Source organism: Osmerus eperlanus, chromosome 1 (genome assembly GCF_963692335.1).
Source record: "Osmerus eperlanus chromosome 1, fOsmEpe2.1, whole genome shotgun sequence".
Taxonomy (NCBI): domain Eukaryota; kingdom Metazoa; phylum Chordata; class Actinopteri; order Osmeriformes; family Osmeridae; genus Osmerus; species Osmerus eperlanus.
Window position 1 is genome coordinate 15,793,193 of NC_085018.1, and position 26,869 is coordinate 15,820,061.

Below are 26,869 nucleotides of genomic sequence, written 5' to 3' on the forward strand. Positions count from 1 at the left end.
TGACTACAAGTTAAACACCGTACTTAGAGGGGTGTATAAAGGCATTCCCACTCTCTGTTGGCTGCATCCAGCATTTTGATGTCTCTAACAAGAACACAATAAATTGTTCCTCATTATTCAGTAATTAACTCCAATACGCCGGGTCCCCATCCCCCTGTGCCATGCTCTAAATCACCCCCTCCCTCCCCTTTCCTCCTCCTGCTACACGGCTCTTTAATTTCCTTTACGCTGTGGGGGGTGGGGGCAGGGGGGGCACTCGGAGAGCTTGATGCACTCCATCATCCCATGCCATGTTTGCCACCCCTACTCACCCCCTATGCCTTCCGTCCCCCGCCCCTCACCATGCCAGTTGTTCCACTCTCTCAAGGATCTAGGCTCCACCTCAGACACCTGGTAGGAGGTGAGGTTGCCCCAGCTGGGAGGATGGGCTGCCGTTACAATCAGTAGGTGAGATGATGAGGCAGCAATGTTCCCTACAATCAAGCCATCACTATGGGCCTCCAGCCCTTCAGCCCTCGCACACTCCATACAAGGGCTTCTCCCATCCTGCTCGGCTCTTGATTGTTCAAATTAGGTTATTAATTGGAGGCTGAGTCAAATCACCTGTCATTTCAGCTGGGAATCTGTAGATGATTGAAAGGTATCATAAAACCCTGCCCAGGGCCTGGTTTAAGGTGCCCACTGGGAACTCCCTTTGTGCTGTGGTACTCACAGCCCGTGGGCATAGAGCTCACTTTACTTTTCCAACTGTCAATTGGGCCTGTGCTCTTGAATGACATACATCCACACACATGGCCCAAATTTAGACTCAATAGTCAGTGGTGCCATGCTAAATTCCTAAAGGATGTTGTGGGAGTGGTAGTTTATACTGTGCTATAAATGCCCCTGGCCTAATTGGGCACATTGCACACACACTCATGCTCTATAAGAATGTAAGGTCAAGTTCATTTTAAGGAGTAAGTGTGAATACACATGTAAACTGAACTAGGACAATAGTACAACTGACAAAAAATTAGGACAAATGACAAAAATGCACAGTAGCATTCTTTAATAGGTTAAGGCATGCCCTCCAAACGCAGTCTGCACTTATATTATCTAGTGTTGTGATGGATTTAGGCTCAAGTACCACTTACAAACTTTACATTACATTTACATTTAGTCATTTAGCAGACGCTCTTATCCAGAGCGACTTACAGTAAGTACAGGGACATTCCCCCTGAGGCAAGTAGGGTGAAGTGCCTTGCCCAAGGACACAACGTCATTTGACATGGCCGGGAATCAAACTGGCAACCTTCAGATTACTAGCCCGATTCCCTAACCGCTCAGCCACCTGACTCCCTCACCTGACTTTATAGCAATACAAAACAAATGAAACCATTCAATATTACAAGTCTTTGGGCATGTGCAGAAAATATTGTAACATTTGGTACAGAAAATAATGCATTCTTCGATAATAAACCACTGGGAAAATAAGGTTGTATAATTTGATGTGTGAAACACATGCATCAGTATGTGTCAGAAATGAAGCCAACACAACTCAGACAAATCAAACATTTACACCTTTTTTACAGCTACCTTCTGCATCTCGGTACAGAAAGCATAACCCCAATCCACTTATAAAAGCTCCATTGTAGAAAAAAAAAGAATCTGTGAAAATGTCAGGAATATTAACACAAAAAGACCATTAGAAAAACACGCCTAAATAATTCCAGAGGCACTGTGCTACACATCAGACTCAGGGACCCTGTTTCCACATGGGCTGCATCTTGAGGAACAGTACATAAGATGCTGACAAACCCACTGTTTGAAATAAAACCCCTCTAAACACATGGCATTAATATTTAACGGTGCATCTTCCTCGGGAGGCCACTCTGGGCTAGTGCTGAGTGTCTGAGGGGAGATGGTATTAGTGTTGTGTGCTCTGGAGGAAGAGCCTGCTTCACGCTAATGAAGTGATCGGGGCCTGAACTCCAAAGAAAAGCTCATATCCGATTAGAGAGCAGAGATGCATACATGGCTGCGCAGCATATGATCAGATCACTTTGTTCATGTGAGTCTAGCATCACTAAACATCATTAGGAAAAATAGACTCCAATCCACAGACATGCATTGAGATATGTCTGATAAATGCCCAGTAGCCTAAATAGCCAGTACTACTAACACCAGTGTTGAAAAGCTCCAGTGATGACTCAACCAAATCCTCTGAATATTTTGGTTAACATGGATGTGCAATGTTGCAATCCAAACCACTTGACCTTGTGTGTCCCGGCTGGACTGGGACAGCTTCTAAACCTGGGCAGTAAAGGACGGCCCATTTGGATGTTATTAAAAACCATCACAGTTCCTGAAGCACACACTACTTCCAAAGCTAGAAGGTAATTTGAAAGAGTTCCAGCGAGTTTAAGACATGCAGATGTTTTCAGTTCAGAGCAAGCATCTGTTTATGCAGACACGCTTTATGTTCGAAAAACCACAAAGGACCTCCAATAGATTTTATGGTGCAGTATTAGCTAGAGCAGTCAGCTTTGTAATTGTGCCTCTGAAGGTAATAAGCTAATTGGTCACAAGCGGTGTTGCCTGTAGATATGACCTGAAACATGCAATTTTGCACAGCATGCTTAATATCTACTATCCTCAGGTGCCTGTACTGCTGTCTGGCAGCTTGAGCAACATGAGTATTACCATTACAAAACTACTCCGATACTGTAATACTGTGGTTCAATATTGTAACTCATTGAAACAAAACACTATTATAGAGTTATAGCAAGACTTATGTCCCTTCTCACATAGAAAAATGTGAGAAGGGACTGTGAATGTGAGATTCATCTTTCTGGAAGCTTCCAGGAAGCAGCTGAAAACAACAGCATATCCCAGAGTCTTAGATAACTGGGTTGTAACACTCCTCTTGTTTGTACAGCAAGATGACTCTGTTAGTCTCCACATCTGATAGCAGAAAATAAATGTTTAGCTAGTGGAGATAATCCAATAACACTTGGTCTGCCTGGTGTCCACGTCCTCTCTCAGCCTGACCTCCCAGGAAAACAGATGATGTATGACTTCGTGTTATGCTGTGTACTCTTTCACAAAGTGGCATTCCGACCATACTCTTGTGTCCTATTTCCTATTATGTGCCAAGGACCATTTGAGACTGAAGTGATCCAAACAGTCCAACGACACTTGAGAGGACTGTCTTCGCTACGAGAAAACGGAGGTCGATGAGAGCACAAGGACAAGTGTCCTACAACTGAAATCTCCAACTGCTTCTGTGATCTCAATAGCTCTTGAACTGAAATAGGCACGCAGTATAGGGAACCCGCTTCAAGATTATTTCTGTGTTTCAGTGTAATTGGGCTGGAGCCAGTCAGCTTGTGTACAGGCATACAGTATGTAACAACACCTCAGTGATGGATTCCATCTCCTCAGAGGGTGTTTTGACTATTGTGCTCGATATACAGTGGGATTCCCTTACCATTTTGATGTTCTATCATAGAGTACTCATGCAACAGATTATGAAGTTAGGCACATTATATAGCTTATAGTCAGCTCGACACAAGGCAAAATTATCTGGTAATCAACTGGCATGATCAACATTTTTGTGAACTGTATAAAAACACCAAACGGTAGGAGTCAAGGTTGCCCCCTCAGTCTTGACTTAAAAAAACAGCCATCGACCCTCAGTTCTGGGAACCATGAGCCCTGTCAATCCCCACAAGGGCATTGGACTATGTCCCCTTGTTAGCAGAGAACTGTGAGCCATTCCCATATAACTCAACATCCAGCTGGTCTGGCCATCCTGCCGTAAGGATACAGTAGGCCAGTGTCAAGTAAGGCCAGCCAGGTCTCTTGTTGTATGTTGTACATTAGTGGTAGCATATCTCAGACATCTCCATAGCAAGCTCCAGACACTCGCCTGTGTCGTGACAGGCATCACATATGCCACAGTCAAAGTCACAGTTCCAGTCATCGCTAGGTGTGTTATCCACTGTGATGCTGAACTGTTGGTAGGTGGGGCAGCAGCTGTAGGTTGCTCTCTCACATGAGGCTGGCAGCATGAGGAACAAGTCATAGAATCTGCAGAAGAGGCAGTTAAGGATGATACCTGCACAGTCGACTGTAAAATAGAAAACAAAATTGACACTTTATATAGAATGTGACTTGGATCAAATGAATACTCTCAGTTGTGGCAAATGCAGTTCCTATGCTACAAAAAAACCAAAGTGAAATTCAGACTGTATTTAAGGGGTGGTACTCTCAATCGATTACTGTGACCCATTTTAAAGTCGATGCATTGAAGGTGTTTCAAGTTCAATGCTTTTAATGTCTAATCTAATGTACTGTCTTTCCACTTGAAAAATAGATTGTTGGTGATCCTAAAAGTATGGTACTGGACTTGTTGTTTGTAACTTTTAAAAGCTTCCTCTTCCTCCCTAAGCCATCTTGTACACATGCATAATTAAAGAAATCACCTCTCTCTGCCTCACAGTTGGACAATGGAGAAAGCTGTTTGGAGACATAATCAATTACCAGCAGTCTCTTCGATATAGCTGTCTCCTGAGGAACATTTCCACAGTGCACTGTACGGTTACAAAACAATGTGCAGTGTGCCTTCCCAACACCCTTTGCAAAATCGAGTCCCTCATGGGTGACATCAAGCATGAGATCACTGGGCTATAATGATGACCATGAACAGACAACAGTACTGTCTGCAGGGGCTGCTGGGAAATGTTTATGGAGGAGAGTCTCAGTACAGTTTGTACATCACTTTGCACAAGGATACAGTGCTTGGAGGATGTTTTAAACAATACGAACACCACTCAAACATGTTGCTAACTATGTAAGTCCATTTTGGAACATATTTGGAAAGGACTGCTTTATCTAATCAGTACTGTTGTTTGCTGATCAATGCTGTTAATAATTTAAGTACATAAGTACATATGTAATCAATTATGTTCCTTCATTCAGTGAAAGTGTTTTTTACTGTTGTGACCAGCTAGTTTTTTTCTGTAAATTCTGTGTCTGAATTATTCAAAGATTTTAATAATTAATCATTGAAAAATGCATTTAAACATGGTAGAGCAAAGTGAATTGCGGTATAAACCTCGCAATATGTCATAGTTTCAATTCTTCAAAAAAAACTGAGGGCCTTGAGAATGACTGTGTGTATGATACAATTAAACTACAAATGAATTGAATATGTTTCAATGATGAAAGTGCAATTTCAAGACTAATTTATAAATATAATTATAATTTTATTAATTTATAAAATACTTGCTACTTGCTACTGGAATGATCCTGTTCCATTCCGTGGAGTGTACACATGTATGCTACTGAACATCTGACTAGTGCAAGTGCATCAGACTGTGGTGAATAATGTCACTCACTGCCCGTGTCGATCTGATGGGAGGAGAGAGATTCTGAGGATGAGGAGGTGGACTTCCTGCTGTACTTTGGCATGGTGAACAGAGAAGATGAAGGGATGTCACACTCCCGCGGCTGGTGAGAGTTATGGGTCTCTTCATCTGTGCTGGCCTTCCCAGGTTCACAGTCACGAACAACGCCGATTATCTGCACACTGCCTGGAGCCTCCGTCTGAACTCCCTTTGTGAGGGAAGGATTTCCCTCTGGGGGCAGATTTTTTTGTTGTTGATTGTTTGAATTAGTATTTGAAATGGAATGAATAAATGTCTACCATTACCACATCACTTATTCCATTGATCAAGATGATTTAGTTCATGAGGATATTTAAGAAGTTATACAGTGGCAAGGCTATTAGGCAGAGGGAAATTATTGATTGAAAACTCAGATGAAGTGACCTCTTGTGTTAAAACTGACAACTGTCCATTCTCCTGCTGCTGGATAACAGCTGGGCTTGGTTGTAATTTCTATGGTGGCCTTTAGCATTAGCATAAATGTACACACTAATGTAAGCAGAACTCTACAGCTGTTAATGCTATTTCAGGAACAACTGTGGTTCTTAGGCAGTGCTAACACTCAAGTAAGCTTCACTCCATTTTGGTTGATCATTTGATGGCAGAGCCAACCCAAGCTGTCTTTGTGGAAATCAAAACACAAATGAGTGATGAGTCTTGAGTATGCATCGTTGTGGTTCATCACTCTGATGGTGAGACCTAATACAATTCGCGACATAGTTTTAGAACATATGGAGTTGCTGGTAACATCCGATAAAACTGGTGAAGGTATGTATAAGCTTTACAACAATGCCTTGGAGTTATATACTGTACTGTAGCTTCAGTTCTACCATACACAGTGTCTGGGAAACTGAGAGTGCAAACTACGTTATTAATTAGGTAACAAATGCAGCTGGAAGGTGACCATTACCTGATTGAGAAATAAGGCCTGCAGGCATGATACATTTTTCATGTATTTTCTTCAATAATACTCTGCCTCACTCACTGATTAGAAATAACAAAGTGTACCCTTTCTCTGGTACATTTATTTACACATTTTCTAAACCTACAACTGCTCTACCCAGACAGAAAACGTACCTTCTCTAACCAGACAACATCTCTCTTCTGCCTTCTGTTCAATTTGTTTTCCTCTTTCCTCATTTGTTCTTGGATTTTGATCTTCCATTTGATCCGCTGCAGCATACATCAATAATATATTCATAACAAAAGCATTGGTTTAGGATACACAGTTACCAACACACCTATATTACATAGATCTAAAAGAAAAATAATGTTTTGAAACCAAAGGTTTGAATAGCTTTGGTCACGCACGCATGTGGTCGCACTTACACGCAAAGAAGTGTTGACTGCTATTTTCCAACGGTTCAAACAGTTGAAAGACACAACGAAGTTATCCAAATATGCATTGTCACTATCACAATGACTAGTAGGTTTTTTGTACTCTTTTTCGAGATAAGAAATAAACGCAGGTGTCTGAAGTTAACCCAAAACAATTGTTTTGTGAATGCCTTAATATCCAACGCACCTGTATTTGTCAGTGTAATCCTGGACAAACGTGGACCCAATTCTCCGGTCGCCAGAATAATTATTGCCTCGTTCGCAAGCTATCTCATGTCTCAAGATAGGTTTTATTTGGCCTGCTGCCCGACCCACCCTGTTGTTCTGATGATGCCAGCAAAATACATTTATTATACTCTTTGTGAAGACCATTACCGTTATGGTGAGAGTTTTACAAACTTTCCTGCCAAGTTTTTATGAGCCTGGTTCCGATCATTTTAAACTGATATGGCTAAAGCTATGACAATGACATTTTTAGGAGTAGCCTACAGTTGGACTTGACCTGTCTCAGGAGTCATATTACAGACCATGCAGTGTAAGGTGAGTTTGTTCTTGATAAAAATGTTTCGCACGCCATATTCAATCTGGAATTGATTAAATCCTATCTGCATTCAAATTTCTCTGAGGTACTACTAAACACTAATTAGAATCAGCATTAGATTTGCATTTTAAAAGAAAGCCCTGCTGCGTTGCATATGTTTAGAAAGGGCAAGCTAATTGAAAAATTAAGATGTGAAAGTATTTATCTTTAACTATGCCTTGCTCAATGCACAAAAAGGACTCCTGAGGAGAAGCTAGAAAGGATGAATTCCTTTATACACACAAACACACACCTGCTCTTGATTATAGTCTTCCTCTGTGTGATTGTTAGTGTTCAGTGAAACAACCAAAATCAATGTGATTGATTTGGATCATCAATCCAAATCAATCACATAATGCTGCAATGACATGACTTGATTCATTTGGCTTCGACGTAAATGTTCTAACCATGAGATGTGCCGAGGCCTGGGCCTACAGAAAAGTCATAGTGGCTGACATGGCACCCATTAGAGCTTTCTTTAATGAAGACCAATGTGAACGCCAGCATCTAAGATCAGGTTCAAAGACAAATAATACAACATCTAGGTGACAGTTTACAGACCGATCCAAACCACTTGTAATCTACTCCATCATTTACACTGTAAACAACCTCCCCATCCTCGTCCTGTTTGTGTGTGCGGTCTTGACACCTGTTTCAGGCCAAGGGAAGCCTTACTAAATCTGAGTACCGTTAGTCTCAGTGTCTTGGAATGCAGAACATAGGTGCAGAGGTGTGTTTTGTAATGAGGTCTGTTGAGAGAAACAGTCAGACATTCTGGTGAGGTGAACAGACTTTCCGTCACTTTGTGGAAAGACAAACAAAAGAATATCATGCAATCGTATTTCAATCTATTCTTTGCTTAAATTACATCTACCGTGTATTGTATGACAGTACTTCCATACAAATGGTGTCGTTTACAAGTATTTGAAAATAACTACCGGTACTTGATGTAGTCTTTCTAAACAAGAATTTGTCTAGCTTGCTATGAAGGTCCTTTCTGAGAAACCTATATGTTTTTAGACATCTATTTTGGCATATAATCAACTCAGTGAAAACTGAGCACAGTCAAGCTGTCGTCAATGCTAACATTAAAGTGTTTCCATACAGGATTAGGTGGTAATCCTTAACAAATCACCAAGGAGAATTGGTCCTTACTTGAGAGAGGATGAAGCATGGACTCAAAGAAACCATTTGTCACTGACTTTGAATGATCTAGGTAAGACACATTTGGAAAGTGTATATAAATGTGACATATTTTTATACAAGTTATACACGGTTCATTCCCATAACTGCAGAGATTACCATAGTGGTTTATCTGTGCCCTGGGCAACTTTGATTGGTACTGATCCCCTTTCAGAAGGCCTACCTCCCTGTAGATTTAATTTTGTGTGCTTCAGGGAATGTTACTGTCCAACTCATTAAGGACTCAATAATAGCGTGTGTCTCTCTTTAATTGAACACTGTTGTACCTTCAATGGCTCAAACATGTGTTGTGGACACCTGCCCACAATACTTCCATGACAGTCAAAGGACATTGTGGGGAAATAGGCCTAATGTGACATTGACATTGAGATGAGATATCAATGTTTCCAAAATAAGACTGTAGATACATTTTCTTTTGTTAGATCATTTATCAAAGAAATATGGGAATAGGGGAAATTGGGTTCTTTAGAGTCTAACAGTATGTGACTTAAACCAACTGGGTATTCTCCAGCCAGTAGAGGAAGTGTGGGTTTCCTAAGGCTATGGTCCCTCATGGGACCCTATAGGGATCCATGGGGTCTTCATAAAAGCCTTGAAGTTATTCAACCCACTAAAAGGCTAAATAGATTTTTTTCTATTAACGTTTGTGCAGTATTGTTCTGATTTCAAAAAGTTCCACATTGGTTTCAGGCAGTCTAATTCACTTTACTCAACAAATATTCTGTATTTAATTTGCATGGCCGAACGGATTGCTTATGCCTCAGACAGTTTTGGTAGAGAACATCAATATTGCTCAGTTAGAGCGTGGTGGAGATACATTTGAGATGAGAGTTTGGTCATTTCCTTTGTTCTTTCTGTTGACTTCACTAATAGGTCATTGAAAATTCATCCAGATCTAATATTATTATTTTTTGAATAATAGAGATGAACAGTTAGTGTTTTTAATAGTAAAAGCAATAGCATGAAGAGATGGTATAACTGTATTTTTTACTTTACTGTACTTTTACAATTTATTTGATTATTTTGTCAATAAAAAACAGCTAGCATGACATACTGATTATTTAGCACCAGTTTGAACCTTTAGGAAAATCAATGTTGGCCATGACAGTCTATCCACACTGCACAAGCTAAATGTTTGAATTGATCTTTGGTGCATTTTCACCAATAAGCAGTTTAAAATGACTAATTGGGTGGGGCTGAGAGTAGCTAGGCACTTGCTATTAGTGTAATGATGATATGACATCAGACATTTCTTATAAAGTATTGTCTTGTTGTTATTGTACAAGACAGATTATGATTGGGTTTAGCAGGTGCACATTATGAGATGCTCTCTAAGTAGTGTTCATAAAGAAAACCTCCCAGCTGTGTCAAAGCGATAATAAGGGCAGTGATTCATATATACTTTAGGAGTCAAGGGTAACAGTGGACTAGACCCGCATTTTCTATTATTTGTCCTTGCAGTTGAGGATCATGGGTTCTGAGCTACCTTTGTCCCATAATGTTTCAGAATGAAAACATTCTCTGCTCTGCAGTTACTGTCTCATTGATATTCCAACACAGTTTTTACACATTTTCACTTTATCTCTCTCATTACTGTTATTATTAAAGGCTTAGATACCTATCATTAGAAGGTTAATTTGGACAAATACAAAATCCATCTCCCATCCCTGTACAGTAATTATGATCTCTAATTCTGCAGGTACATTGCTGAGGTGATTCCCTAATGTAGCTGTCAGTGTTAAAGTGTTGTAGTGTTACTGTTTTTCCATTTCCTTTTGAATAACGTTTGACTAACTTTTAATGGCACATATGCTCTCTGTTTCCAGCTCAAATGTAATCTCTGTCTCTGTCAACCTCTTGTCCTATTGTGTATCTTATGGATTCTACAGTGAAGAATCTCAGTTTGAGATATTTCTCTTTTTATATGAGTAACGTGAAGACTTCTTCATCTACAACTTAGTTCAACCAAATATTGACTTTGGGATCTGATTATTAAGCAATTTCTGCAAAACTTCAAATTACTAGTTGAACAATTATTTTAAAGACGTTATGAGACCCAGTGGACCCCCAAGGTCTTGAAACTGATTATGCAAAAAGATAATTGCAATAAAGATTTAAAAAGAATTAAATTGGTTTGACAAACCTATAAGTTGTTAACTACTGCTCAATGCAAAAGAATACATTTGCTGACGAGGCCACAAAAACCCCCAGAGCAGGAGGGTTTTCCCGTGTGCTCAGGTGGGCGGGAGAGGTATCGCTCTCTTTATTATCATAGCTAATGGATTTCCAGATCTGGCCTCAATTATAGAGGATGAGATGAACAATTAATTAATAATTCTTCAGATAGATACATTGTGCCACATTCAGCAGATGTGCAGTTCTTGAGTGGGGATGAAAGAGAAACAATTTTAGGATATTGACCAATACTGCCCTTCTCTCTCTCTCTCTCTCTTCATCAACATAGTGTACACTAATTTTGCCACTTAGATTGGTCCTATAGCCTCTTTTAGCTGCCAATGCAACTGTTGCACTCCACCCCCCCAAAAAAGCAAAAAAAAAGGTTATTTTTTCTCATTGGTGATTTTATTGTTTTTCTAGGATCAATGAAACCTTAACAAAGTACTTTCGAGCTAAGGCAAAATTTTATAATTTTTCCATAAACTTACAACATTTAGGCATAAGTGTTGAAAGGAGGAATTATATGCCTATGAATGGCTTCTTTACTAGTGATATCACTTCTCAGAACAAAGAGGCTGGAGGACGGACACGTCTCGATGGCCATTTCCTTGCCTTCCATTAGGGTCACGCACTGCTCCACCATGCAGTAGAGTGACAACACAGGCAAGACAAATGAAGCACTCTTCCACAAACCTCGTTAAGAGTGAAATAACTGAAAAAATAATAGTTATTAAATTAATTGCAGTCGTAATCTCGTAAAATATGTGTCGAAATATTATATGCAGTTCGATTAACACATAACATGGGTGTCAAATCTGTAATAAAACCCTGATCAATAAAACAATAACCATGTTGTTAAAAGCAGTCATTGAAAGGTGTTGCTGGCAGTGTGTTCCAGGGGTGAGCAACCCTTTTAATATTAACGGATTTCATCTTTACACTATGTCACCTAAATCACCTCAATGTTTGTGTATACAATTATAATAAGATAATAAATTGCAGCAATGGATGGATTAGGAACGCCTTTTTCGACCCCATATATCAGGCTTTGTCATGGGCCCAGAAAATGCATGTCTAACAATCTGTTGATTACACTGTGGTGAAGGGAAGGCTCCACCGAGGGAAGATGATGACTGTTGCAGGATACATTATTTTAACATATTGTTATGTTTAAATCGATAAGTTTTAAACGGGTGCTAACGACGGCTATTAATTAGATGTTCTGAGTCGTTATTAGAAAAGTTACCACGTATGGCTGATTTAATAAATGGTTTATTATTTCATTATGTTGGCCCATGACCATTACGCCTGAACGACTGGCCTTTATCTCCAAAAGGGATGAGGCAAGGAATAGTTTACTTGGAGTGTTGCGGATAGTAACACCAGTTCAAGGGCATAATTTATATTAGAGACCGTAAAGGATCATCATGACGGTTTTCTGATAGTTTGCCTGACATTTTGAATCAATTTCCAATGCCAAAACTATTTGCTCCCTAGAGATATAATTTTTATCAGTATGTTTATATTAAATAATTTGAGTGGGTACGTCAATTTGAAAATGAAATTGTATGTTCAAGTATTTCATTCAAATTGTAAATTAATGGTATGGCAATTAAAACTCTGGGAACAGTATTTGGTAAGAATTATGATAATGATTCTAGCTGGAGGTGGGAATTTTCCAGGAAATTGCTATTAACATGAGAACAACGTCCTCCTCAGCTAAGCAATGCCAGTTGCAGTGTCACTCAGTGTTTCACATGTTTTCTCTTGAGAACAATAAATAAATACATTTCACCCATGTCCCCCCTGGATAACACAGTGGAGCCTAACCAAGTAAACTACACAAATTACCTTTATTTCCTTAAAAAGTAGAATGTCTGCTATTACTTTACGACATAAAATAAACTGCCTGATGTAATATTTCTGGATAAAGCTCAGTGCTTTCATAGTAGCAGTGAGGGAATGTGCTGTGTGTTGTACAGTAGTAAGAGTGTTTTTTATCAGCTCGTGTTGAGAGTTGCTATAGGCTCAGTGTTAGAGTCGAGAGTCACAATTACCAACAGACACAACATGGTGTTTGTCTGCTTTGTTCATGATTAATGCACTGTAGCAGTCTGAACCTCTTTTCACAGAGACGCAGGTTGATGGAAGATTCCTGGGAGATTTTCCCATCCGTGTTTTCACCCGCCCCGCTATCAGCCAAATTGGATGATCATCGGGGGAATTCTCCCACACTCTGGGGCTTTGAATGTGGTTTGTAGATTTTGCCTTCAGGTTTGAAATTCACTCAGACTGGAGAAATCCTGTATCCAGGGATCAACTTTTTTCAATTGAGCATTTAGTGGGGTCCAGATGGGAAACAATTTTTAGGGAATACAATGCTGATTCTATTACTCACAATCCCTCATACAACCCATAGTCTCACCTGTACTTAGACCAACCATGAGAAGTGAATAACATCTCAGCACCAAATCCATGGATGACCATTACTGGAGTACTGTAGGTACTGTACTGGGCCTTCTCTCAGAGCGAGTCCACATAGCAAATTTCAACCAAGAGTGTTTATTTTACTTGTTGAGTGTTTATATACTGTATGTTCTCGGTTCTGGTGTAAAATTAACACACATTTGCTGTGCTTATGAAGAAAAGGTAATATCACATGTTTGTTTTTACAGGTGCGTTGTACTTTATCTGTCATTTTTCACTATTATATGATTCAGTGATAAACCACTATGCACATTACTCTGCTAGATTTGAGGACTGAAGCAGCCTGTTGAGATTAAATACACTTGTCTCAAATGCAATGTATTTGGAACCAATCATCAAATGAAAAGTAAAGAGCAGCCAAAATAAATGAATGTACATTAACAATGGATACTGTATCTAAAGGTGGTTTTAGTAGGTTATGTGTATTGCATTTTTGGTGTTCTGATTTTGAAGATGAAAGCAATATCTGTCTTATTTTTCCTAGGTACTAAAGCCCAAGAGCTTGAGTCTGAGAAAGGGAATAGAATTGCTCATCCATTCTTTAACAGATTCAGTGGTCAATAATTGAATGAGTGAAGCCTATTGTCCAATTACCCGCATTATCTGTGGATACTCTTCTCATTAAAAGGCTAGAGAGGAGGAAGAATAATTAAAAAGATTTGCTGCATTGGCATTTAATGATCATGCTGCTTTTGTCTGATATACTCTCTAGGAGCAGTGAGATCATGTGTGATTCTGGACAGGGGAGCCCACGCCCTCAGACCTAGCGCTATACTGACAGTGAGCAGCCTCTCATCACTCTCATCTGGGCTTGAGTGGAGTAGCTCTCTTTCTGGCAAGTGTCACATTTGGAGAGGTCAGAGTTCCAGCATTGGTATACTGTGGATTGCACTTTAGGAAACTTGCTTTTGTGTATTTTACACCAACACACAGGACTGATAATTAGAGTAGCATAATTAAAAAAAAGAGCTGTGTTGTGTAAACTGTTGTAGTGCTTTGCAGCCTGTGATGAATTAATCTTTGGCTGTCAGTGCTGTTGGCAGTCTGGGCTCATACCTGTGGTAGGAATGCCCAAGTCAGGTAGACATTCTATGCACCATTAAGCATTTGAGGGCTCTAAGAAACACTTGCTCCCTCTCCATAGTGAAGTGGAGCTTTAATTAATGCAATCTGAATGAATAAGTGCAATTTGGCGGAGATTTCATGCCGTGGGTGCCAGTTTCTTCTTTTTCTTTTGGAGAACATCATACGGCCAAGTATGACATACTCTGTCTTGAAGACCATTGTTTTACTCTAAATAGACTAGTGTTGTTGAGGAAAGTACAGACCAGAATACATTCATAATTTACCAGATGCAGTTCAGAAATAAGCAGTTGTCTTAGTGATCCAGCAGCTGACCATGTTTGGGCTTATCCCTTCATTAAGAGCACTCAAGTAGATATTTAGGAGTGAGTTCTAAATATTACCGACGCTTCCACCAGAGTGAGTTATTTTTCCAAAACGGAAGCTAGCTAGTTTTAGTTAGCTTCCGTTACCTAGCAACCTAGCATAATACTCGTAGCAATGCTACTACCTGCTAGTGTTACTTGTTAGCCTCCTAATTGTAAATTTTGAAGCCATACTATAGCGTTTGTCATATAGTTTTTGTCTATCGGAAAATAGTCGGTTGGAATGTTCAGAATCACACGTGTGACGGTACTCTGTGGGGCCCGCTTTCGAACGATCACATATGTGTGACGCTACTCCTTAACGGGTTAATAGTGCTGATAAGTACTGCTGGACTTCATTTTGATGTTTATAAAAATCTTTAAATGGGTAAATATTAGTTCAGATGTGTCCAGCAGGCTGACCTGGTTCAAGGCATCAGTGGGTTTAGAGGTTTTGACTAGGAGGGAGTTCTGACTGGGAGGGGGACACTGTTTGTTCAAGGACTTTTCTAAGATGAGCTGTCAGACCACACTGGTCTCAGTGGCCTCTGGCAGAACAGTGGTAGAGCAGCATTAGGCATTGCGAACTGTGTCAGAAGAACTGTTCTGGAACTAGTGTAAGGGAACTCTGTGTGTGTTTGTGTGTGTTTATGTGTGTGAATAAGACTCTTTTACACAGTAGACATGAGCAGTGTTAGAGGTTAACCCTGTCATCTGGGTTTATTATTTTCAAATTCTAGGTTCAACGTACCCAAACTGACACAAAATAAATATTTGTCAGGAGATGGAAATAGTCTGTATTTGATTTTACAGCAATTATGACTGCCGCTGTAAATTGTCTGGTAATTTGTAAAAAATTGCTCACTGATGTGCAGTATTTATGTCTCACTGAATTTCTCCTCTCACTTACACCTGCCAATGATGACAACAAAGCAGATCCAGAGCCGCTTGTAGTCATACTGTATATACAAACTGTACTGAGACGTCTGTGCCAGTTGTGGCTATGTGATTAACAACCCCTCATTGTGGAGAGAGTGGAAATAGATCCCAGTGAGTTCTCATGTTTGACTCCTTTGGCCAGGCCTCCTGGACTCCTAACTTTTTCAGAGAGCAGTTCTGTCTCAAAGTTGAGCTGCTCAGGCCAAGGATTTTCCTTAACCTCTTTTGAGAAATGGACCGTGGGGTGAATTCATAAAAGAGCTGGCTGTTGGACAATTTGTCTTTTGACAGAAGGGAACATTGGAAGCCACCAGAGGGTGGTCAGCGGTGAGTGGCACAGGCCTGCCTGGGGCGGTACCTACAGGCTTCGCTGCCTCTTGATTTGCCTAGGACGTAGGTTGGAGGTAGCAGCAGCGCGGGCCGCCATCTGGCCCCGGCTAGGGAATTGGGCAGTGCGGGCAGCAGGGCGGGTGTGTGTGGGGCCGGTGTCAGGACGGCTCCATCAGGGCTGTTTGTGAACAGATGTTCTGTGGTGTGCTTGCTCTGACTGGGCTCAGGAGGGACGACATGTCTATCAGTGGCTGGAGGCTTTCAGGGGACTCGTAGACTGACCTTGAGGCTCAACAACTGCTGTATTTGTATTAAATAAAGAGGCTGTATTGTATGAATAAACATTCCCTAGAAGATCGAATGATAGTTTTAGACATTTGACTGATTGTAATTACAGTAAATCTGATTGTTAACGAGACAGAGTCTGAGTGATGCCAACAAGAAATAAGTGTTCTATTGCGTGTATTATATTGCGACATTGGAAGCACAAAGAAGAAGTATAAAATGTAAGTCTCCATATCCCTCACCTCATCATCCGGATGCCAGCAGTCAATAAGCGCTTCATCTGTCAATTAGAAGGCACACATTTATAGCCCTCTAGGTAGAAATATCTGCAAGCACTTTCCCATGAAAATGCAGACCATAGGAGATGTATCTATTGGAAAATGTCATGACACAAAGTGAAGATATCAAGTGTGGATGTAAAAACCTGGTGGTGATGTCCAGTGGTGTAGTATCTCTACAGTACTCAAAACAAGTCAGGATAAAATACTACAGTCCATAGCATAGCCAGCATGCTTTCTGCCTATTCTGAATCCCTCCGACTTATTCCACTGTGGAAGAGGTGTCAACCACCAAGACAACAAGACAGTAGTGGATTGATAGGAACCTGTTTGCCCCAGAGAATTTTGTTAAAAAGTAAAAGTTTACGATTTGGGATTCAGCCGCACTAATCTCCTATCTGCATGCTAATAATTTAGTCAATAAATTCTTGCTGGCAGCGGTCATACAACACTGCAATGACTCCAGGCGAATGTTTTATTAATTGTCAATGATGAGAGAAAACAGAGGATAATTGATGTTTACCTAATGGGCAGAAAAATAAGAAGCCCAACATAATATCAGGGTTACTTGTGACCTGGTTGGTAATCCCTGTTGTCAATATTTGAATTACTGAGGGAAGTATTGTAGACTCTGTATCGGAGTGCAGTTTAGTTCCTCATCTATAAAAACTAACATCTGTTGAAGCATACATTAAGTTTAAAAATAACTGTACAGAGATCACCGGGTAAAGCACAGTTAACCAGATGTCGTTTTAAAGTGCCAGATGGAACAATGAAACTGGGATTGAAAATTAGAAAGCGCTGTGAAAGGTCAGATCAATTAAGGAACCTGCGTTGGCTGCCATATGACAATTAAGGCAAGTTTAAAGCACTTGAGCGATGGGCCAGTGGAGTGGCTGTCGCCGGGAAAACTTCTTGGGGGCATAAAACGTGTGTGCAGTGGGAAGCTTCTAGACTGAAGTGCATTTACACCAGGTCAAGGTTAATGACCCGCACAGATAAACCTGATAGAGCGCCTCACAGCGTTGCTCACAACCTTTGTCCGTCAGTATTAAGGAGCCAATAAATTACAGCTGTGACTTTAAGTGACATTGAGATTTACTCTACTCTAACAAGAGAGAGAGGGAGGGAAAGAAATAGAGAGCGATGGGGTAGAGGGATAGAAAAATTTACTAATTAGTCTGATGTAGTTGGTTTGGTATATTTGTCTATTTTCTACAGGTATGGAAACAATGTACAGTGAAGTACTGAAGTATGGCATGTATGGAGTAACATGCTCATGATAGACAGATCATCAGAATCATTGACAGTCTTCCATTGATCTGACCCATGTGCATGCAATGTAGAAGAAAATGAGGTTTTGAGGAGTGGTTCTGGAAACCAGCGGATATAGGTGGAGAGACAAATGAGTATGATCAAAAGTTGTTTATTTGCATGGCAGTCTTAGTGTCAGACTTATCTCAGCAACAGAAACAAGCCGTTCTGTTCTTCATTCCTGTCCCATATCTTTTGGTGAAGTCCTTCAGCACCTGTGGCTATAAAGGAGCCACAAGGGGGCAATATTTGCATTCTTTGTCTGAGTTCTCCCCAGGCACTAGATTTACATTTGTGTTGGGCATTTGCATGATAAGATTACATACAGTTTAGTTTGTTCATTTACAATGTAACATGCAAACAAAGTGGCATGGAAAGTTTTTCCTGTTCCAAGATTAGCCAACACAGTTTTATCCTTCCTTAACTGCTCATACCTTGAAGTTAACGATTCATTTTCCTCAACCGCCATTTACCAATCAACTAAAGTGAGTCAGTGGTCAAGCATGCTTTTGTACGGGCACCACATTCTTAGAATATGATAAATTATTGTCATATCCTAAATACCCAGAACAAGCCAATTTAGGAATTGCAGAGACAATTTGTTCATCTTTTTCTTTTAAACTCATGCTGTAAGCAATTTTGTGGTGTGCAAACAGAATTATTCATTGTACTGTTTAATGATAACAAAAATGCAGTGGTGACAGAATTCACTCCTTAAATTAACTTTATTTACTCATAGAAAGAATACATTAATTGAACGTATCTTCATCTCAGGGCCTCATAAAAACTATTCTTATGACATCTACTATTATATTGAGAATGATGTACTGTACAATGTGTTGGGTCTCCTAATGGTTCCATTTGGATGTCTTTAAAATACAGTTTTAATTATAGATAAGACTAACCTGGGGTAGGCTATTACAGAATCATGTGAAGTGCTTATATTGTTATTCTGTAATTTTCCAGATTACCGTACTTTCTTTCTAATGTAAAACTCTTATTGAGATAAAACTGCTTAAAAGTTACACAGTTTTGTTGCACACCTTGCATAACACCTGACCTTATACTCACTTACCACAAAGCTAATACATTTAGCAAATTAATCAGTGAAATTCCCTGAGAAGCGCCATGCCGTCTGTTGCACATATTACTTTGACATATATCACACATTCACACTAAACGCACACTAAAATACCATTGTAATAGCAATTCTCCGGTGTGGGGAAATGTTGTGCTTTAGCTAACAGCTGCACACAGTAAGAGTGAGTCAATGTGTTTATACAGTGTCTATGTAGTATACATCCTACATTGGACTTTTACCCTGTGTTTTGTCTATATGGCTTGTTACTAGCTACTGGAGTGTTGGAATTAATTAGAAAATGTGTCAAATGGACTTGGGCACATGAAGACGTGCAGGGATCAACAGTGTCGGTATCCTGCTGCTCCCATTGTCCTTGAGGAACTCTCATCCAGATGTTCAAACGGAATTGAAGACGACCTTTCACCCGCACCTAATTATCATTTGAATGACAACATGCTCCAGATCAATAGTTCCCAGTCACAGTTTGAAGATCATGGATAAGAACTCACCTTGTTGTCAGTGAGAAAATGCTAATGTAATTAATGTACAATGATCCTCTGGCCAAAGATCCTCTTGAGGATATTAATATGGGATATTTACTGTAAACAGCTATAGCCTGAAAAATCCATGTATGTGCACACATTGTCTGACCGAAGATCGGTGCTGGTGTGACAGACCTGCCCCTGATAGGTACATGATACAGGACAGTGTTTACCTTAGTGAGAGGACGGCTGATGAGGAATAGGTCAAAAGCTTTTAGCCTTCTCTCAGCTGTCGGATGAATGTGTGTGTGCGTGTGTGTGTGTGTGTGTGTAAGAGTCTCTCTGTGTGTGTGTGTGTGTGTGTGTGTGTGTGTGTGTGTGTGTGTGTGAGAGAGAGAGAGAAAGAAACCAAGCAAAAGGCCTACTTTGTTTTCAGTCACCAGACTAGGAATCATAGTTACAATGTTTCATATAATCAGAAACTTTGGTTTTGTAACAAAATAGCTTTAAATGGGTACAACTTCATACTCAGGTGTATGTAATCTAACTTATAAAGGCAGGGATCTCTGTGTGTGTCTGGCTTTATTGTCTCGAGAACTGGGCATTGTATGAAGTAACATTTTGCTTGGTGTATTGCTCAGGACCAAAGGATGTGCAGTGTCACATGTTTGGATAAGCAGGTCGCCAACGGGCGCAGCAAACGGCTACTGCACTATCTTCATGAAGAACTTCATACTAGGAACTTCGTCCCTATTTCTAAACTAGTGCCAGTCCCAAGACCAGCTCTCCAGCAGCCATTTCTTCCTGCTGACCATGCTGCTGACCCCCTGCCCTGCTGACTCTGATACTTTACTGTACCTATAGTACCTGTATCCGAGCCTTTATCACTACCTGGGATCATGCGGCTCTACTTTAATCATATTGACGCGGCCCTTGTTTCTCTCTGACAATGCTAAGAGCAATCTGAGTGACTGGATGAGTTCATGATTAACTTATGTTCCCCCTCTAAATCTCAGCTCGGAACGAGGCTTCCTACTGAGGCAATAGCAATTTGGTTGAAAAGTTGCACTCCTCATGATTCCAAATCATAAACCCAGCGAGGGACGATGAGCATCCAATCCCCCGTTTTCACATAAGGGGATAAAACAGTTGAGGAGAAATAGAACAAAATACACAATTAAAGAAATTGTTATTGTGAAATAGTATTGTATCTCATTGAGATTCCCTCAGTAGTCATCACATTCAGCTGAAATGATCTATGAGGCATTAATAAAAGGAGGGGAGGGGGTGTTTATGTGGGGGTGGGGGTGTCGGTTACGAGATGGAGAGAGATGGAGTAATACAATTTATTCCTTAAGTGAAGTAAAGGCCGTATTGCCTACCATTAACGGAGCAGAACGTAGGCACAGACTGATAATTAAGGAATCCATGAGAGCATAAGCAATATTGGACAATCACTAACATCCACTGTTCCTTTGCCACGTCGAGCCACTCTCCTTTTTTCACCAATATAATTTTAGATTATGCTGGAAAATGTTATTGCATTGTGATTTGAAACTGCTGCAACTGAAGAAAATGCGCTGCTTCCAGCTTAGATCTGATGTTTCCGGTTGAATGGCTTGAAAGAGAATGTGTGAGACCTGTAGTCCTAAGCAGACACAGCTGACACATCTAAATTACTGTCTGAAGTTTTGTTATGAAACTTGTGGACTGACTCAACATGCATGGATAAATAGCGTCCGCTAAAGGAATAAAATGTTACAATGTAATGCCATGAAAATGGATTATAGATAATGATGATCAATATAACATCACTGGTTCATTCGTATGACACTCTCAAGTTAATGCAATTTAGGCCTATGTCGTTCTGGTTTTTACCATGAGGATCTGTTTGTGAGAATTTAGGTGAACAACTTACTGACCTGTATTTACCCATTTTGGTCCAGTCCCTATAAAAATATTTGTACTGATTACAATCTGAAACTATCTACAATTTACAACTGCAGTATGTTTTATCCATCTCACCGACAGTCCGTGTGGATTTCCTTTAGAAATCGAATCATGGGAGGTTTAAGACAAGACTCTTCAATTTTCTTTTTTGTCATCATTGGGAACATTTGAATTCTTCCTTTCATCCCTCAAGACTGAAAACACAATTTCATGATCACCTCGCTGCCAGAGTCATGTTTAATAATTCCCAATTATGCAGCCAGGCACCTAGTCCACAGCATGAGCCCTCCATGCAGCCAGGCAGCCAAGCCAAAGGCCGGCCCAGCTCAGTGTGTGTTCAGTCACCTTGATCTCATCGATGAGCACACTCCCCATCTTAACAGGTTACACCACCAGGACTTATGCTGTTGTATTAATAATAAAACATGGTATTGTCCTGGAGGGAGTTTACTCCTTGTCTCTGGCTTGAGCCTCTTTCCTCCAATTTGTTACGCAGTTTACCCAAACATGGAACATATCGTTCTGTGCTCAGTGTGAGAATCCAGGGTGACTGCACATAACAGGGAAAACTGCACTTAGAAAAAGTCTTTAAGGAAACTAGTCCGTAAGACCTGGGAACAAACACAATGTAATGTGTTCACATATTGTAAACAGTACATTGTTTTCTGAACGGACAAGCAGTGTGGGCATTACTTGAACTTGTTTCAGTCATTTTGATTGGCAATCAAGTCAAATGAGTGCAGTTAGAATTTGTCATTTATCATTTTAGATTTTTTTTAAGTTGACCTGTTCAACGTCTCTTTCATGAACACCTGGGCTCTGGGTGCACTTATCTCTTGACCGTATAACTTTCCATCTGCTACCACGTCATTATGGTACATGTGTGCTTAAAAGAGATAAAGGAACAAAAGAGGAAAAAGGAATGATTTTTGACTGCTGAGATAATTTCGTATAGAAGGCTCTATTACCAATGACCATGTAAAACCTACTCTACACAAACATACTTATTGCAAGTTCGCTTGAGTAAAATGGAAATGACCTCAATGTAAAATGGAAATGCATGTGAAACATGCTGGCTTGTGCAAAAGTTTTTTTTTCCTGTCTTTGTGGTTTCCTTCCTGTGCTTTGTTCCTGTACTGAACATATCTCTTACTCACAGTGGGTGTCATAATAGGATTCTTTCTCTCCTTCCAGCTGCACTCTTTATCAGAAGGCTGCTTAGGCTTTCGTAGCCCGTTTGGACATTGCATTATGTTTGTAATTGTCCCCTTTTCTCTCTGACAGTTTTCTGTGCTGCTTTCAAGTGTGTTTGTGCTGATGTGCTGCCATACAATTCTGTACACTTTCTCACCCTGCCTCCTTGGGTCTTGAGTCATGCAGTTTCTGACCAGCTGTACATTATGCATCTGTTTATGAATTTATGACTGGACATGTCAAAATGAGGCAGAGATGGAGATTACTTCATATTTGGGCCCCGTACACCTGTGACATCAGTCGACATGTTCCTGCAATGAAAAGAAAATGCCTCACCACAATTGGTCTGTCATGACACAATACTGTTCATGACTGACTTTATTTGTTCAAGTTTTTTTTTTACATGTCAGTCCTAATACTGACCACACAGGGCAAATGGAAGCCTGCTCAAAATTAGTGATTGCAGGTTACGTATAGGTCAGAAGTCTGATTAGAACCATGTGTTACGTATAGTATAATGGATTATTTTCTGTCAGTCCTTGTAGAATTCAGTGTTTGCAATGACCCACCCATATACAGTACTCTTGAACTGTTAAAATTATGTTTTGTAAGAGGACGTACTAACCAAGCATTTCTCTGAAGATAAATAGTTAAGATGAGATGCAATATCAAAATATTCAGTCTCGTATGGGGGACCCATCACTACCCTAAAATTTTGTTTTTCATTCATTTAGATGAAGTTGCCTCTTTTTCCCTTGTGACACATGCTTCTAAAGTCCTGTTTCTATCTCACTGTGTTTTTATGTGTGTGTGTGTATGTGTGTAGAGGTTTGCATGTGCGTTTGTGTGTTGGTCTTATTGTCCTTAGCTCTTTGTTGTTTACCGGTGTGTTTTAGACTGAGCAGCCTCTTCACAGAGATCACATTCCACATGCTCTTGTGTGCTGTGAGCAGGTCAACTTATCCCACAACTCTGGAAAGGGGGATTTCTCTGTCCTGGCCTGCCCATTGTCTCCCCGCAGAGCCTGTGGAGAGAGCCTGCCGCTTTCAGAGCATCACTGCCCACCCCTAATATGGCAAATGAATGCATGAGCGAATACAAGAGTGAATAACTGAATGAATAACTAAAGACAATTTACATAATTGCACGTAGGGTATGTATTTTCTAGTGTTTGAGAGTTAATTTGCATAGTCGGACTCGAGTATAGAAATTATGCAGTCGATACTGTAGATCCGGCATGTAAATACAACTCCTTTGAATTACTAAAGAAAGAAGTCAAACAATAATAATGTTAATTATGTTTTTTTGCCCTCAGGCTGGAGATCCTCTTTGCCTCCAGAGCAATGCCTGTCAGAACAAAAGTGATCCTAAAATCCATTGATGAGATGTGCTGGAGCTAAATAACAGGCCGGAAAAGATTGGATGGAGAGTCCTCTGTGGGTGCTTTACTTCACTGCGGATCTGAAGTAGAACCATCCATACCGACTTGATTTCATCAATTTCAAATGTCAAGTGTCTTTGTTTCACACGTGTGATCAGCGTCTGCAGGGACTGCTGCACATTGTCACCACTGTCTTCCTGCATCATTTGAAGCGCTATTTCCCTCCTGCGTCAATATTCTTTGTTATCAAGGTGACTAGGTGCTCAATTGACGCAGTGTGTGCCAGCACCTTTTGAACATTTCAATGGAGCTGCACTTACTTCGCATTCCTTTTGTTCTAGATCGTATTAACAGAAGGTTCACCTTCACCGTTTGGTACATTGCTAGATTGAAACCAAAGGGGGTGGGGGAGGGGGAAGCAGGAGAAGGGGGGAGCAAAGGGACGTTGTGGGTGTGTGTGTGTGTTAACCTCCCTACCCTTCACCTTTGTCTCACTGTGTGGAGGAGCAGGACTATGGCCAGGAGAGATCTCCCCTGCCTGGACTCAAGCACCTCTGTGTCCCTCTCTGACCTGACGCTATGGTGCAGAACGGCTGAGAAGCCTTTCTCAGACACAAGTTCAAATCAAAGAAGGCAGCAAAGTCTTCCAGTATTTAACCTGCTAGCTGTCTATTGTCAATTCAGTGTACAATGCATGGCACTCTCTGATCTATTTAATCATCCAACAACTGTTTACCGTATAACTATATAAGCCTTGATTCGTAATCCCCGTTCACTATATACTGTATTTTTCTTCTTTGTCAGGGAAGACAGATGTAATTCTAAAGCACATGAATTAAACATGAGAATAACTGCTTTCATTTAGCAATGGTAACCTGCGCTAAATCCTTCTTGGCTTGCTTTGGCAGCAGCACCACCCGCTCAGGGCCTGCAGGCAGAGAGGGTTCCATTGTAGTGTTAGCAGCAGCACTGCACTGTCCAGTCCATAGAGAATGTAAATGAGCAGCTCTCCAGACCTGAGGGGGGACCACTGCTGATCACTGGCCACCACATTAAGCACCACTACCCCCTGATGAGAGGCCTCTCACACACAATCATCTGATCAGATGCAAAAACAGAGCATTTCTATGGGGGGAAACAACAGACATTAATGAAACTCTTGCTCTTAATGTGCTTCTGAGTGTTAGGCCGTACAAAAAAGCTAGGTTGTAACATTAGACAGAGGTTTTGTTTGTTGTTTAGGCTAATGTGTTAAATAAGGAGACAGCAACTTGTGTGAAGGAACACAGGCTACTGTGATCCTGTGATCTAATATTGTGTTGTCAATAGTATTGACTTTCAATCACAGACAGGACAGAATTCAGAATCTTCAATATAACTCATAGCTGTATGGCCCCAGAGATCTTTTAAATCGTAATAAAGGCCTGCAGTTTTTGGGGGATTTTTAACACTCATTTACCCTCCCATCCACTTAGCAAACAACAGGACATGGTTATTTACAGTAGCTGCCAGATCTGCAATAGTTAACACATTTGTACTCCCCAAATGCCTAATTTATTGAACCATGTCGGCACAATTTGTTCACTTAGTAAGAGACCCCCTATTTGTTCCTTCACATGGCAGGGTACTGCTTCCTGTCACAAGTGTTTTTGTATGCTTGCAGCGTTCAAATATGCTGAACATGGAAACAGAGAGAAGGAGGGAAAGGAAGAGAAAGAGGGAGAAAACAGTAAGCAGTCTCAAGTAAACAACGTTTTGGCTGTTTAAATAAAACATTTGTTTGTGATTGAGGCTTCATGATGTGAACAGCATGACCTGTTTTACAGGGAGCCTCTAAACAGTCAGCCACTCGCCCTCTTAGAAACAGATCCCCTCTGTCTACCCACAGACTCAGCGCCTATTTATATTGCATGAGAACAAAATTTTTTGACAACTTGAGTGATAGATTTGTACAAGGCCTGGATGTTTTTTTCTGAGGAGGTCCTGTCTGAGTGACATAAATTGCTATTAATAAAAATTTTAACAATACATGGCAAATTACTTTTTTCTGTTAACATGGTATGAGCGGGACCATTTGCTGCCTTTGGTGGGCTTCCTGGGAATAGCTTTGCTGTCTGAGTCAACATTCAGAGAGGAAGGGATGGGAAAGAACATAGGCAGTGAACAGTCGAGCAGGGTAGGATATGCGTGTGCGTAAGCAGTTGGTTATCCAAGAGACCTGCTGTCTGAATGGACAGCACTTTGCAATTTACAAAAGATGTATTGACACCTATAAATATTTGACTTGTAACATCTTTTTTCTTTCTTTCTTCCGTTTCTCTTTCCTCTTAAAGGTTGCTACGCCAGAATGCAGTGCCGTGTATATAGTTTTAAGTGTCATGAAGAGATCGGCATGCTTGGATGCCAGCCTTATTGACTGTGGACCTCCTCTCATAGCTTTGTCTCTTGCTTCAGTCAAAATAATTAACTGCGCATGTTTTAAGGCGGGATTACAGTTGTCTAATTGTGGTGTGTGTTGTCATGGAGACTATCAGGCTACCAGTGAATAAACAGCCTTACATGGTGGTGTTTGGTTAAAACAAGGCTTTGTGCAGATGTCAGCCACAGATTTATGATGGTGAAGCAGATTAAATTTGGCAGGGAAATCAATAGGCTGACCACTATGGACTGGCAGCTTATTTTGATAAACAGCTCTGTTGATGTAACCTACCCAGAAGCTAGGCTCCTCATCTGTTTGATTTGAATGAGGGAATTATTTAAAAGTTTACTCTGTAAATCAGCATAGTTAAATATTGGTTGGAGTATTGGTTGGAGACATTACATAGCTTCCTGATAGATTTGTAGCCTTTCAGCCAAAGAGCCTTTGGACAACATTCTGTGATTTTCCAGAACAGCATCTTTAACTTTTGAAACAACTTACATAATACACTAGTCCTGTCCTGTTTTCCATTAGAAAACGAAAAAACACTACAGTTATAATTATGAAGAATGCA

General features: G+C 40.4%; 1 protein-coding gene and 1 long non-coding RNA gene across 2 annotated transcripts; one reads left to right on the top strand and one right to left on the bottom strand.

The window, feature by feature from the left end:
* Positions 1–1,142: 1,142 nt before the first annotated feature.
* Positions 1,143–7,160, bottom strand: mdfic2 (MyoD family inhibitor domain containing 2). Its single transcript, XM_062463516.1, has 4 exons — positions 6,955–7,160; positions 6,507–6,602; positions 5,382–5,621; positions 1,143–4,111 (listed from the first exon to the last, which is right to left on the bottom strand). Exons 2-4 carry the CDS (start codon positions 6,592–6,594, stop codon positions 3,861–3,863), a joined length of 579 nt encoding a protein of 192 aa, XP_062319500.1. The 5' UTR covers positions 6,595–6,602; positions 6,955–7,160; the 3' UTR covers positions 1,143–3,860.
* Positions 6,898–26,544, top strand: LOC134022197 (uncharacterized). Its single transcript, XR_009930625.1, has 4 exons — positions 6,898–7,307; positions 8,455–8,563; positions 23,811–26,052; positions 26,210–26,544. It is a non-coding gene; the product is annotated as an uncharacterized LOC134022197 (long non-coding RNA).
* Positions 26,545–26,869: the final 325 nt, after the last annotated feature.

Excerpts from the sequence above, each read along its gene's own strand:
- mdfic2 (XM_062463516.1), bottom strand. The coding sequence starts at position 6,594 with ATGGAAGATCAAAATCCAAGAACAAATGAGGAAAGAGGAAAACAAATT. Across the intron at positions 5,622-6,506 it reads ATGTTGTCTGGTTAGAGAAG|AGGGAAATCCTTCCCTCACA; the intron begins GTACGTTTTCTG and ends ATCTGCCCCCAG. Across the intron at positions 4,112-5,381 it reads CCATCAGATCGACACGGGCA|TCGACTGTGCAGGTATCATC; the intron begins GTGAGTGACATT and ends TCTATTTTACAG.